Here is a 15,246-nt window from a genome sequence, read left to right as displayed (position 1 = left end):
GGAGAACAGAGAGAGAGAGAGAGAGAGAGAGAGAGAGAGAGAGAGAGAGAGAGAGAGAGAGAGAGAGAGAGAGAGAGAGAGAGAGAGAGAGAGAGAGAGAGAGAGAGAGACGGGGGAAAGTGGAGAGAGACAGACAGGGGAGAACAGAGAGAGAGAGACAGGCAAGGGAGAACAGAGAGAGAAAAAGAGACAGACAGGGGAGAACAGAGAGAGAGAGACAGACAGGGAGAACAGAGAGAGAGAGAGAGAGAGAGAGAGAGAGAGAGAGAGAGAGAGAGAGAGAGAGAGAGAGAGAGAGAGAGAGAGAGAGAGAGAGAGAGAGAGAGACGGGGGAAAGTGGAGAGAGACAGACAGGGGAAAACAGACAGAGAGAGAGAGAGAGGAGAGAGAGAGAGAGAGAGGCGGGGGAGAGAGAGATAGAGAGAGACAGATGGGGGAGAGCAGAGAGAGAGAGAGACAAAGTGGAGAGCAGAGAGAGAGATACAGTGGAGAGCAGAGAGAGAGAGACAGACGGGGGAGAGCAGAGAGAGAGAGACAGACAGGGGTGAGCAGAGAGAGAGACAGACGGGGGAGAGCAGAGAGAGAGACAGACGGGGGAAAGCAAGAGAGAGAGAGACAGATGGGGGAGAGCAGAGAGAGAGAGACAGATGGGGGAGAGCAGAGAGAGAGAGAGAGAGAGAGAGAGAGAGAGAGAGAGAGAGAGAGAGAGAGACGGGGGAAAGTGGAGAGAGACAGACAGGGGAAAACAGACAGAGAGAGAGAGAGAGAGAGAGAGAGAGAGGCGGGGGAGAGAGAGATAGAGAGAGACAGATGGGGGAGAGCAGAGAGAGAGAGAGACAAAGTGGAGAGCAGAGAGAGAGATACAGTGGAGAGCAGAGAGAGAGAGACAGACGGGGGAGAGCAGAGAGAGAGAGACAGACAGGGGTGAGCAGAGAGAGAGACAGACGGGGGAGAGCAGAGAGAGAGACAGACGGGGGAAAGCAGAGAGAGAGAGACAGATGGGGGAGAGCAGAGAGAGAGAGACAGATGGGGGAGAGCAGAGAGAGAGAGAGAGAGAGAGAGAGAGAGAGATACACAGGGGAGAACAGAGAGAGAGAGTTAGACAGGGGAGCGCAGAGAGAGAGAGAGAAAGACAGGGGAGGACATTACTGAATGGCTCAATATTTATTCAATACTCTCACCCCCCCCACACACACCCTATTTAAAGGCAAAAATATCTGAATCTATTCAAGGCTGTCCTACAATAGTTCCCATGACAACATAGAAAGATCTATACAACAAAGACTTCATCAAGACTGGAGCAGTTCTAAAACGTCACCACCCACTTCTGCATCGAGGTCGTTCGTTCCGCCAGCTCCACGCCCCATTGGCCATGCACTGGATGTGAGCGGGGCCGACCCGGTAGTAACCCGGGTTACAGCTGAAGATGATCTTGGTTCTGAACTCATAACTGGAACCGTTGATGATCGTCCACTTCCCGTGGTCCAGAGAGAAGGAGCCCAGACTGGGGCACACCACCACTGTGAGACCACAAACACAAGAAGAAACCAACATATTAAAGCTACAGTCTGGGATTGGAAAAAACAAGAAATGGCAGCTCCACCACTTATTTTGGTGTATAGCTGAGGGATGGGGCTAGGGAAATGTAACCCTTCATATACCACCACTGTGGGACTACAAACACAAGAATAGTAAACCCATGGTCCATGGTGTCACGCGACGTGTATGCGGTCAGCGAAGTCAAACGCAGGACACAGAGCGGCTGGCAACGTACTTTTACTGAACACAGTAAATAACGTACAAAAACAACAAACCTCCAAACAGGGAGGAAAACACAATACCCGTACACAAAGCAACTGCCGGAATGACAAAGAACAATCACACACAATAACCAATGAGAGACAGGGAGTAGAAAACCTTAGAAAGCCTTAGAAAACCGATCTACAATGACCAAGATCGTAGTGTTCCCCTGGGAGGGGGGAAGGTCCATGACAAAATCCACCGATAGGTGAGACCACGGCCGTTGTGGAACGGGTAGGGGTTGTAACTTCCCTCTGGGCAGGTGTCTAGGCGCCTTACACTGGGCGCACACCGAGCAGGAGGAAACGTAATCCCTCACGTCCCTAGCTAAAGTGGGCCACCAGTACATCCCACTAAGGCAGTGCACTGTCCAACCAATACCAGGATGACCAGAGGAGGGTGACGTGTGAGCCCAATATATCAGTCGATCACGAACCTCGAGCAGGACGTACTTCCGTCCCTCTGGACACTGTGGGGGAGTAGGGTCGGCACGTAACGCCTGCTCGATGTCCGCATCGACCTCCCACACCACCGGTGCCACCAGACACGACTCCGGAAGTATGGGAGTGGGCTCAATGGACCTCTCCTCTGTGTCATATCGTTGGGACAGGGCGTCTGCCTTAGCGTTCTGTGACCCTGGTATATAAGTGAGCTTAAATACAAATCGGGTAAGAAACATGGCCCACCTAGCCTGGCGAGGGTTCAGTCTCCTCGCTGCCAGGATGTACTCCAGGTTACGATGGTCAGTCAGAATGAGAAAAGGGTGTTTAGCCCCCTCAAGCCAATGCCTCCACACCTTCAGGGCTTGAACCACCGCTAGCAGCTCCCTGTCCCCCCACGTCATAATTTCTCTCCGCCGGACTGAGCTTCTTAGAATAGAAAGCGCAGGGCGGAGTTTTGGTGGCGTGCCTGAGCGCTGAGACAGTATAGCACTGATCCCCGCCTTGGACTCATCCACCTCAACTTGGAACGCCAAAGAGGGATCCGGATGTGCCAGCACCGGAGCCGAGGTGAACAGGTCCTTCAGACGTCTAAACGCCCTGTCTCCCTCAGCCGACCACTGCAGACGCACCGGGCCCCCCTTTAGCAGGGAGGTGATGGGAGCTGCTACCTGTCCAAAGCCCCAGATAAACCTCCGGTAGTAATTGGCAAAACCCAAAAACCGCTGCACCTCCTTCACCGTGATGGGAGTCTGCCAATTACGCACGGCTGAAACGCGGTCAATCTCCATCTCCACCCCTGACGCGGACAACCGATGTCCCAGGAAGGAGATGGACTCCTGGAAGAACAGGCATTTCTCCGCCTTCGCATACAGGTCATGCTCCAACAGTCTACCAAGCACCCGACGCACCAGGGACACATGCTCGGCTTGTGTAGCGGAGTATATTAGAATGTCATCAATATACACCACTACACCCTGTCCATGCAAATCCCGGAAAATCTCGTCCACAAACGATTGGAAGACTGAAGGAGCATTCATTAAACCGTATGGCATGACGAGGTACTCATAGTGACCCGAGGTGGTACTGAATGCTGTCTTCCACTCATCTCCCTCCCTAATGCGCACCAGGTTGTACGCGCCCCTGAGATCCAATTTTGTGAAGAATCGCGCCCCGTGTAATGACTCCGTCATACTAGCAATCAGAGGGAGAGGATAGCTGTATTTGATTGTAATCTGATTGAGACCATGTTAATCAATACACGGGCGTAAACCCCCATCCTTCTTCTTCACAAAAAAGAAACTCGAGGACGCAGGGGAAGTGGACGATCGTATGTATCCCTGTCTCAGAGATTCGGCGACGTATGTCTCCATAGCCGCCGTCTCCTCCTGAGACAGAGGATACACATGACTACGAGGAAGCGCAGCGCCTACCTGGAGGTCTATCGCACAATCCCCCTGTCGATGAGGTGGTAATTGAATCGCCCTCTTTTTACAGATCGGCATACTAAGGAGGAATGTGCATGGTGGGAACTTGGTTCGGGCTTTCCACCGTCATTGCCCCTACAGAAACACCTACACACCGCCCGACACACTGATCAGACCATCCCTTGAGAGCCCTCTGTTGCCATGAAATGTTGGGGTCATGAGATGTTAACCAGGGAAGCCCCAACACCACGGGAAACGCAGGAGAGTCAATAAAATATAACCGTATAATCTCCTCATGGCCCTCCTGCATCTTCATCTTAAGTGGCGCTGTGACCTCCCTAAACAATCCCGACCCCAAAGGGCGGCTATCTAGGGCATGGATGGGGAACGGCACATCAACTGGTACAATAGGAATCCCTAACTTATACGTGAACCGGCGATCGATAAAATTCCCAGCTGCGCCTGAATCTACTAGCGCCTTATGCTGGGAGTGAGGAGAAACCTCGGGAAACACAACTTTAATACACATATGTGCAACAGAGTGCTCTGGGTGAGTTGGGTGCTTACTCACCTGGAATGACTCATCAGTGCGCTGCCTACTGCCTCGATTCCTAGGAGACCCTCCCCAGCACCGACCCACAGTGTGTCCTCTGCGGCCACAGTTGGTGCAGGGGACGGCCTCTCTCCTGGTCTCTCTCCTGGGATCCCTAGCACCAGCACCCCCGAGCTCCATAGGGCTCGGCTTGGAAGTGCTGGGGGATGGAATGGACGGCCCGACTCCGGACGTCTGCGGGTAGCCAACAGGGTATCTAGGCAAATCGACATGTCCACCAGCTGATCGAAGCTTAGGTTGGTGTCCCTGCAGGCCAATTCCCGACGCACGTCCTCCCTCAGGCTGCACCTGTAGTGGTCGATGAGGGCCCTCTCATTCCATCCCGCGTTGGCAGCCAGAGTCCGGAAGTCCAGTGTGAACTCCTGCGCGCTCCTCTTCCCCTGTCTGAGGTGGAACAGACGCTCACCCGCCGCCTTCCCCTCTGGGGGATGATCGAACACCGCCCTGAAGTGGCGTAGGAACTCCGCATAGTTGACTGTAGCGGTGTCTATTCCCCCCCACTCGGCGTTGGCCCACTCCAGCGCCTTGCCGGACAGACAGGAGATGAGGGCGGACACGCTCTCGTATCCCAAGGGCACCGGGTGGATGGTTGCCAGGTAGAGTTCCACTTGGAGCAGGAAACCCTGACACACGGCCGCTGTGCCATCATAAGCCATCGGGAGTGAGAGCCGAATCCCACTGGACCCCGGAGGTGAAGCGATGGGTATAGCTGATGGTGGTGGTATCGTCGGAGGAGGTGTTGGCAAACCTCCTCTTTCCCATCGCTCCATGGTGTTCACCACCCGTTCCATGGCGGTGCCGAGAGCCTGGATCATGGCCGCTTGTTGTGCTACGCGCTCCTCCATTGATCCAGCTGGCACCGCCGCTCCTGCTGACTCCATGTCTTGGTGTGTGATTCTGTCACGCGACGTGTATGCGGTCAGCGAAGTCAAACGCAGGACACAGAGCGGCTGGCAACGTAATTTTACTGAACACAGTAAATAACGTACAAAAACAACAAACCTCCAAACAGGGAGGAAAACACAATACCCGTACACAAAGCAACTGCCGGAATGACAAAGAACAATCACACACACAGGGGGTAATATAGGGAATACAATTCAACATAATGGGAAACAGGTGTAAACAATAAAGACAAAACAAGACAAACACCGAAACATCGATCGGCAGTAGCTAGTACTCCGGGGACGACGGACACCGAAGCCTGCCCGAGCAAGGAGGAGGAGCAGCCTCGGCTGAATCCGTGACACATGGAGAAAGATCCCAGACTGGGGCACACCACCTCTGTGGGACACGATAAATATTCATTCAATCACATCAATTAATCATATTTCCTTAGAATGTCCTTTTTACAACAGCAGTTGTCACAAAGTGCTTTAACAGTAACCCAGACAAGACACAAAAATGTATATACAAAGAATACAGCAAAGAAACAAGAACACACATGATCGTGTAAATATATGGACCCAATTCTATTGTTTCATCATTTCACATTAGAGCAATGTGGGACCACACACACAACAATAGAACAGGAGTTTTGGTCAAATACTACGGAAACTAGGAGAGACGCCAGTTTAGTCTATCTTCCATTAGTCAGCACTTCGCCAAAAGGGATACAGTTTAATGTATCTTCCATTAGTCAGCACCTCGCCAAAAGGGATACAGTTTAATGTATCTTCCATTAGTCAGCACCTCGCCAAAAGGGATACAGTTTAATGTATCTTCCATTAGTCAGCACCTCGCCAAAAGGGATACAGTTTAATTTATCCTCCATTAGTCAGCACCTCGCCAAAAGGGATACAGTTTAATTTATCTTCCATTAGTCAGCACCTCGCCAAAAGGGATACAGTTTAATTTATCTTCCATTAGTCAGCACCTCGCCAAAAGGAGTACAGTTTAGTCTATCTTCCATTAGTCAGCACTTCACCAAAAGGGATACAGTTTAATTTATCTTCCATTAGTCAGCACCTCGCCAAAAAGGAATACAGTTTAATTTATCTTCCATTAGTCAGCACTTCACCAAAAGGGATACAGTTTAATTTATCTTCCATTAGTCAGCACCTCGCCAAAAAGGAATACAGTTTAATTTATCTTCCATTAGTCAGCACCTCGCCAAAAAGGAATACAGTTTAATTTATCTTCCATTAGTCAGCACTTCACCAAAAGGGATACAGTTTAATTTATCTTCCATTAGTCAGCACCTCGCCAAAAAGGAATACAGGTTTAATGTATCTTCCATTAGTCAGCACCTCGCCAAAAGGGGTACAGTTTAGTCTATCTTCCATTAGTCAGCACCTCGCCAAAAAGGAATACAGTTTAATTTATCTTCCATTAGTCAGCACTTCACCAAAAAGGAATACAGTTTAATTTATCTTCCATTAGTCAGCACCTCTGTGCTCTTTATTTCTTTACTTGACAAAACAAGAATGAACCCGACATGACATCGCCGACATGACATCCCTGACATGACATCCCCGACATGACATCCCCGACATGACATCCCCGACATGACATCCCCGACATGCCATCCCCGACATGACATCCCTGAAATGATATCCCCGACATGACATCCCCGACATGACATCCCTGACATGACATCCCTGACATCCCTGACATGACATCCCTGACATACAGACCCAGTTCTATTGTTTGATGCTTTAAAGTGGCATGCATTCATCTACTTTCACACATCTGTGGAGTACTCCAAGTTCCTTACTGTTGCCACCTTGACTCATTTATTTTATCTGTGTTCACAAGGAAGCTGGTACTGTAGTGTACTGTGTAGAGAGAAGGAAGCAGACAGACAGGCTGGTACTGTAGTGTACTGTGTAGAGAGAAGGAAGCAGACAGACAGGCTGGTACTGTACCAGCAGCAGGACATCTCCTCTCCCCTCCTACCTGTGCAGCGGGGTATTTTGTTGTGGTTGCTCCATGTGCCATCGGACTGGCAGGCGGTGGTGGTGAGATCCTTGGAGGACAGCCTGAAGCCATTGTTGCAGAAGTAGGTTAAACGTGTGCCAACGGAGTAATCAACCGCCTGCACACCTCCATTCAGCGGCCCAGTGGGCACGCCACACGACACAGCTGGAGGCAGGGGGGAGATACACAGGCACACAGGCGCATACACAGGCACAGAAGACACACACACACACAGACACACACACACACAGGCACACACACAGAGTGAGGGTGCGTCAAGGCTCCTTACAGGCACTGAGCAGCCGTGAGGAGACGGAATAGCAAAGTGATTAGATACGCTGGGGAGAAACATTTATCATCACAGACAAGATGGAGAAACATCAACTTCTGCATCCTCTCTGTGAACGACTGGGACACACACACACACACACACACACACACACACACACAAACACATAAAGACATACACACACACACAAAGACACACACAGACATATATACACACACACACAAACACACACATGTACACACACACACACAAACACATATATATATACATACACACACACACACACACACAAACACATATAGACTCACACACAAAAACATCACAGAGAAATATGGAAAATATTACCATGAACTGACTGGTAGAGTAAATCAGATTACTGTCATAAACACATCACAGAGAAATAGAGCTATGAGCAGTAAACTGTAGCCATTACATTGAGACAAATGTCCTGTCATATCAGACAGCCAGTATTGATGCCTATTTGTCTAATTAAATCAAACCAAACTTCACTTAAACAGCGAGTAGCAGCAGTGGGGGGGAGGGGGTCAATGTAAATAGTCCAGGTGGCCATTTGATTAATTGTTCATCAGTCTTATGGCTTGGGGGTAGAAGCTGTTCAGGAGCCTTTTGGACCTAGACTTGGTGTTCCGGTACCGCTTGCCGTGCGGTAGCAGAGAGAACAGTCTATGACTTGGGTGGCTGGAGTCTTTTGACAATTATTTGGGCCTTCCTCTGACACCGCCTAGGATAGAGGTCCTGGATGGCAGGAAGCTTGGCCCCAGTGATGTACTGGGCAGTACGCACTACCCTCTGTAGCGCCTTACGGTCGGATGCCGAGCAGTTGCCATACCAGACGGTGATGCAACCGTTCAGGATGCTCTCAATGGTGCAGCTGTATAACTTTTTGAGGATCTGGGGACCCATGCCAAATCTTTTCAGTCTCCTGAGGGGAAAAGGCGTTGTTGTGACCTCTTCACAACTTTCTTGGTGTGTTTGGACCATGATAGTTTGTTGGTGATGTGGACACCAAGGAACTTGAAACTCTCGACATGATTCCATATGTGTTATTTCATAGTTTTGATGTCTTCACTATTATTCTACAATGTAAAAAATAGTAAAAATAAAGAAAAACCCTTGAATGAGTAGGTGTGTCCAAACTTTTGACTGGTAGTGTATAGATATACAGTTGAAGTCGGAAGTTTACATACACTTAGGTTGGAGTCATTAAAACTCGTTTTTCAACCACTCCACAAATGTCTTGTTAACAAACTATAGTTTTGGCAAGTCGGTTAGGACATCTACTTTGTGCATGACACAAGTCATTTTTCCAACAATTGTTTACAGACAGATTATTTCACATATAATTCACTGTATCACAATTCCAGTGGGTCAGAAGTTTACATACACTAAGTTGACTGTGCCGTTAAACAGCTTGGAAAATTCCAGAAAATGATGTCATGGCTTTAGAAGCTTCTGATAGGCTAATTTACATAATTTGAGTCAATTGGAGGTGTACCTGTGGATGTATTTCAAGGCCTACCTTCAAACTCAGTGCCTCTTTGCTTGACATCCTGGGAAAATCAAAAGAAATCAGCCAAGACCTCAGAAAAACAATTGTAGATCTCCACAAGTCTGGTTCATCCTTGGGAGCAATTTCCAAACGCCTGAAGGTACCACGTTCATCTGTACAAACAATAGTACGCAAGTATAAACACCATGGGACCACGCAGCTGTCATACCGCTCATGAAGGAGACGCGTTCTGTCTCCTAGAGATGAACGTACTTTGGGCAAGTGTAATTCAATCCCAGAACAACAGCAAAGGACCTTGTGAAGATGCTGGAGGAAACAGGTACAAAAGTATCTAAATCCACAGTAAAATTAGTCCTATATCGACATAACCTGAAAAGCCGCTCAGCAAGGAAGAAGCCACTGCTCTAAAACCGCCATAAAAAAGACAGACTATGGTTTGTAACTGCATATGGGGACAAAGCTCGTACTTTTTGGAGAAATGTTTGGCCATAATGACCATCGTTATGTGTGGAGGAAAAAGATTGGGCTTGCAAGCCGAATAACACCATCCCAAACGTGAAGCACAGGGGTGGCAGCATCATGCTGTGGCGGTGCTTTACTGCAGGAGGGACTGGTGCATTTCACAAAATAGATGGCATCATGAGGAAGAAAAATTATGTGGATATATTGAAGCAACATCTCAAGACGTCAGTCAGGAAGTTAAAGCTTGGTCGCAAATGGGTCTTCCAAATGGACAATGACCCCAAGCATACTTCCAAAGTTGTGGCAAAATGGCTTAAGGACAACAAAGTCAAGGTATTGGAGTGGCCATCACAAAGCCCTGACCTCAATCCTATAGAAAATGTGTGGGCAGAACTGAAAAAGCGTGTGCGAGCAAGGAGGCCTACAAACCTGACTCAGTTACACCACTCTGTCAGGAGGAATGGGCCAAAATTCACCCAACTAATTGTGGGAAGCTTGTGGAAGGCTACCTGAAACGTTTGATCCAAGTTAAACAATTTAAAGGCAATGCTACCAAATACTAATTGAGTGTATGTAAACTTCTGACCCACTGGGAATGTGATGAAAGAAATAAAAAGCTGAAATAAATCATTCTCCCTACTGTTATTCTGACATTTCACATTCTTAAAATAAAGTGGTGATCCTAACTGACCTAAGACAGGGAATTTTGACTTGGATTAAATGTCAGGAATTGTGAAAAACTGAGTGTAAATGTATTTGGCTAAGGTGTATGTAAACTTCCGACTTCAACTGTATATACAGTGGGGAAAAAAAGTATTTAGTCAGCCACCAATTGTGCAAGTTCTCCCACTTAAAAAGATGAGAGAGGCCTGTAATTTTCATCATAGGTACACGTCAACTATGACAGACAAATTGAGAAAAAAAAATCCAGAAAATCCCATTGTAGGATTTTTAATGAATTTATTTGCAAATTATGGTGGAAAATAAGTATTTGGTCACCTACAAACAAGCAAGATTTCTGGCTCTCACAGACCTGTAACTTCTTCTTTAAGAGGCTCCTCTGTCCTCCACTCGTTACCTGTATTAATGGCACCTGTTTGAACTTGTTATCAGTATAAAAGACACCTGTCCACAACCTCAAACAGTCACACTCCAAACTCCACAATGGCCAAGACCAAAGAGCTGTCAAAGGACACCAGAAACAAAATTGTAGACTTGCACCAGGCTGGGAAGACTGAATCTGCAATAGGTAAGCAGCTTGGTTTGAAGAAATCAACTGTGGGAGCAATTATTAGGAAATGGAAGACATACAAGACCACTGATAATCTCCCTCAATCTGGGGCTCCACGCAAGATCTCACCCCGTGGGGTCAAAATGATCACAAGAACGGTGAGCAAAAATCCCAGAACCACACGGGGGGACCTAGTGAATGACCTGCAGAGAGCTGGGACCAAAGTAACAAAGCCTACCATCAGTAACACACTACGCCGCCAGGGACTCAAATCCTGCAGTGCGAGACGTGTCCCCCTGCTTAAGCCAGTACATGTCCAGGCCCGTCTGAAGTGCATTTGGATGATCCAGAAGAGGATTGGGAGAATGTCATATGGTCAGATGAAACCAAAATATAACTTTTTGGTAAAAACTCAACTCGTCATGTTTGGAGGACAAAGAATGCTGAGTTGCATCCAAAGAACACCATATCTACTGTGAAGCATGGGGGTGGAAACATCATGCTTTTGGGCTGTTTTTCTGCAAAGGGACCAGGACGACTGATCCGTGTAAAGGAAAGAATGAATGGGGCCATGTATCGTGAGATTTTGAGTGAAAACCTCCTTCCATCAGCAAGGGCATTGAAGATGAAACGTGGCTGGGTCTTTCAGCATGACAATGATCCCAAACACACCGCCCGGGCAACGAAGGAGTGGCTTCGTACGAAGCATTTCAAGGTCCTGGAGTGGCCTAGCCAGTCTCCAGGTCTCAACCCCATAGAAAATCTTTGGAGGGAGTTGAAAGTCTGTGTTGCCCAGCGACAGCCCCAAAACATCACTGCTCTAGAGGAGATCTGCATGGAGGAATGGGCCAAAATACAAGCAACAGTGTGTGAAAACCTTGTGAAGACTTACAGAAAACGTTTGACCTGTGTCATTGCCAACAAAGGGTATATAACAAAGTATTGAGAAACTTTTGTTATTGACCAAATACTTATTTTCCACCATCATTTGCCAATAAATTCATTAAAAATCCTACAATGTGATTTTCTGGATTTTATTTTCTCATTTTGTCTGTCATAGTTGACGTGTACCTATGATGAAAATTACAGGCCTCTCTCATCTTTTTAAGTGGGAGAACTTGCACAATTGGTGGCTGACTAAATACTTTTTTCCCCACTGTATGTAGATATTGAGATCTGGCCACAGACCCCTGCAGTACCTCCGTGAATCCCACTCTGAGAACCCCTGAATCAGAGGGACACAATGAGAAAGTGAAAGTACAAAGAAAGTAAATCAATTCCATTTCTAAAATATGAATACATCTAAATGGTCTAATTAGCAGCCACAGGCCACGCTAGAAAGATGCTCTTACTAATCAGGGACTTAAAAACAGCAATTATGTCTAATTCCCTGACAGCTACAGACAGATTGTTACACAAGACTGGAGCTGTAGAAGAGGAGAGGAGAGGAGAGGAGAGAAGAGAAAGGAAGAGATAGCAGAGAAAGGAAGAGATAGCAGAAAAAGGAAGAGAAGAGCAGAGAAAGGAAGAGAAGAGCAGAGAAAGGAAGAGAAGAGCAGAGAAAGGAAGAGAAGAGAAAGGAAGAGATGAGAAGAGAAAGGAAAGAAGAGAAGGGAAGAGATCGCAGAGAAAGGAAGAGTAAGGAAGAGATCAGAGAAGACATCACACCCTTCTCTTCCTTCTTCTGTTTTCTCTGACACACTGAGGCCAGCAGAGCAACAGAGCCATATCTGAGCTGGGGAGATTATCAGGACCAATTAGACCGGTAAAATAAGTAGGAGCCAGAGTCTGGGAGCCAGGCCATGATGCAAGGCTTTAGACGGTAATAAAAGTACCTTAATCACCCTGATTTTCAACTGGGAGCCAATGAAGAGAAACTAAAACAACTCATGAAGACAAGTTCAAAGAAGTGCCTTATAATCAGCAGTCTAACAAGGAGGTCTCTAATGGTGAGACACTAAAAAGGATTAATGTGCCACATATTTATTCAATAAAGACTGTGGAGAGACTAACAATGGGATTGATAACCACATGTCTTGATTTGGTCAGGATCCAATGCAGCTGCATTCTGCACAAACTGAAGGTTGTGAAGAGAGGGTTCTGGAGATTGAATTATAGTTCTGTGGTTGGACCAAATAGATTCTACATCTATTTCTACTGCAACAAAAGTTCTGCAGCAGTCTAAAAGCAGAAGGTTTCAAAGATATTTTAGAAATGAAAGAATGCTGTTCAGGAGATATAGTATCATTTATTAGTTCCTAGTGTCAGATCTGAGTCACCGCATTAACACAGAGGGGTTAAACAACCCAGTTTGTACCATACTTAGGTCCCATTCTATTTCTGAACATTTAGGGGTAAAAAAATAATAACCAGCAGCCAGGTATGAATGTGAGTGTCCCCTAGGGCCAGTTTCCCAGACACAGATTTAGCCTACACCTGAACTACAGAGCGCTTTCAATGGAAAACTATCTAAATTTTCAAAGCTTTATCTAAATGTGGCTTTGTACAGTGCCTTGCAAAAGTATTCATCCCTCTTGGCGTTTTTCCTATTTTTTTGCATTACAACCTGTAATTTAAATGGATATATATATATATATACCTGTTCTGAAAGGCCCCTGAGTCTGCAACACCACTAAGCAAGGGGCACCATGAAGACCAAGGAGCTCTATAAACAGGTCAGGGACAATGTTGTGGAGAAGTACAGATCAGGGTTGGGTTATAAAATAATATACGAAACTTTGAACATCCCACGGAGCACCATTAAATCCATTATTAAAAAATGGAAAGAATATGGCACCACAACAAACCTGCCAAGAGAGGGCCGCCCACCAAAACTCACGGACCAGGCAAAGAGGGCTTTAATCAGAGAGCCAACAAAGAGACCAAAGATAACCCTGAAGGAGCTGCAAAGCTCCACAGCGGAGATTGGAGTATCCATCCATAGGACCACTTCAAGCCGTACACTCCACAGAGCTGGGCTTTACGGAAGAGTGGCTTGAAAAAAGCCATTGCTTAAAGAAAAGAATAAGCAAACACATTTGGTGTTCGCCAAAAGCCATGTGGGAGACTCCCCAAACATATGGAAGAAGGTACTCTGATCAGATGAGACTAAAATTGAGCTTTTTGGCCATCAAGGAAAACGCTATGTCATCACCCCGAGAACACCATCCCCACAGTGAAGCATGGTGGTGGCAGCATCATGCTGTGGGGATGTTTTTCATCAGCAGGGACTGGGAAACTGGTCAGAATTGAAGGAATGATGGATGGCGCTAAATACAGGGAAATTCTTGAGGGAAACCTGATTCAGTCTTCCAGAGATTTGAGACTGAGAAGGAGGTTCACCTTCCAGCAGGACAATGACCCTAAGCATACTGCTAAAGCAACACTCGAGTGGTTAAAGGGGAAACATTTACATGTCTTGGAATGGCCTAGTCAAAGCCCAGACCTCAATCCAATTGAGAATCTGTGGTATGACTTAAAGATCTGTACACCAGCGGAACCCATCCAACTTGAAGGAGCTGGAGCAGTCTTGCCTTAAAGAATGGGCAAACATACCAGTGGCTAGATGTGCCAAGCTTATAGAGACATACCCCAAGAGACTTGCAGCTGTAATTGCTGCAAAAGGTGGGGGGGGGGGGGGGGTGAATAGTTATGCACGCTCAAGTTTTCAGTATTTTTGTCTTATTTCTTGTTTGTTTCATAATAAAAAATATTTTGCATCTTCAAAGTGGTAGACATGTTGTGTACATCAAATGGTACAAACCCCCCAAAAATCAATTTTAATTCCAGGTTGTAAGGCAACAAAATAGGAAAAATGCCAAGGGGGGTGAATACTTTCGCAAGCCACTGTATAGTACAGGTATCAGTTCAATATTTTTAATATATGATGAGTATGATGTCCATGACGTGATGTTTTAATCATTATTCAGACAAACAATTAAGTCATATTCTACTACTCTATCACCTCACTTTTAAATAAAGGTATATTCTACTACTCCATCTCCTCACTTTTAAATAAAGGTATATTCTACTACTCCCTCTCCTCACTTTTAAATAAAGGTATATTCTACTACTCTATCACCTCACTTTTAAATAAAGGTATATTCTACTACTCCATCTCCTCACTTTTAAATAAAGGTATATTCTACTACTCTATCACCTCACTTTTAAATAAAGGTATATTCTACTACTCCATCTCCTCACTTTTAAATAAAGGTATATTCTACTACTCCATCTCCTCACTTTTAAATAAAGGTATATTCTACTACCCTATCATCTCACTTTAAAATAAAGGTATATTCTACTATTATATCTCCTCACTTTTAAATAAAGGTATATTCTACATTTTACATTTTAGTCATTTAGCAGACACTCTTATCCAGAGCGACTTACAGTTAGTGAGTGCATACATTTTTCTACTACTCTATCATCTCACTTTTAAATAAAGGTATATTCTACTACTATATCTCCTCAGTTTTAAATAAAGGTATATTCTACTACTCCATCTCCTCAGTTTTAAATAAAGGTATATTCT

The 15,246-nt window shown here is 46.1% G+C and overlaps 1 protein-coding gene across 1 annotated transcript in view; it reads right to left on the bottom strand.

Moving 5' to 3' along the window:
- LOC311126986 (CUB and sushi domain-containing protein 3-like) overlaps nt 1-15,246 on the bottom strand; it is a gene marked incomplete at both ends in the record, with an annotated part of 648,334 nt that overhangs the window by 194,791 nt on the left and 438,297 nt on the right. Inside the window, 2 exons of the mRNA XM_084158716.1 lie at nt 1,326-1,520; nt 7,179-7,364. Coding sequence (XP_084014842.1) covers nt 1,326-1,520; nt 7,179-7,364 — 381 coding nt within the window. The remainder of the gene's footprint in view (nt 1-1,325; nt 1,521-7,178; nt 7,365-15,246) is intronic.

Source organism: Coregonus lavaretus (genome assembly GCF_964263955.1).
Source record: "Coregonus lavaretus genome assembly, chromosome: 3".
Taxonomy (NCBI): Eukaryota; Metazoa; Chordata; class Actinopteri; order Salmoniformes; family Salmonidae; genus Coregonus; species Coregonus lavaretus.
The sequence above is the reverse complement of the archived record's forward strand: the minus strand, read 5'-3'. Positions and strand labels throughout refer to the sequence as shown.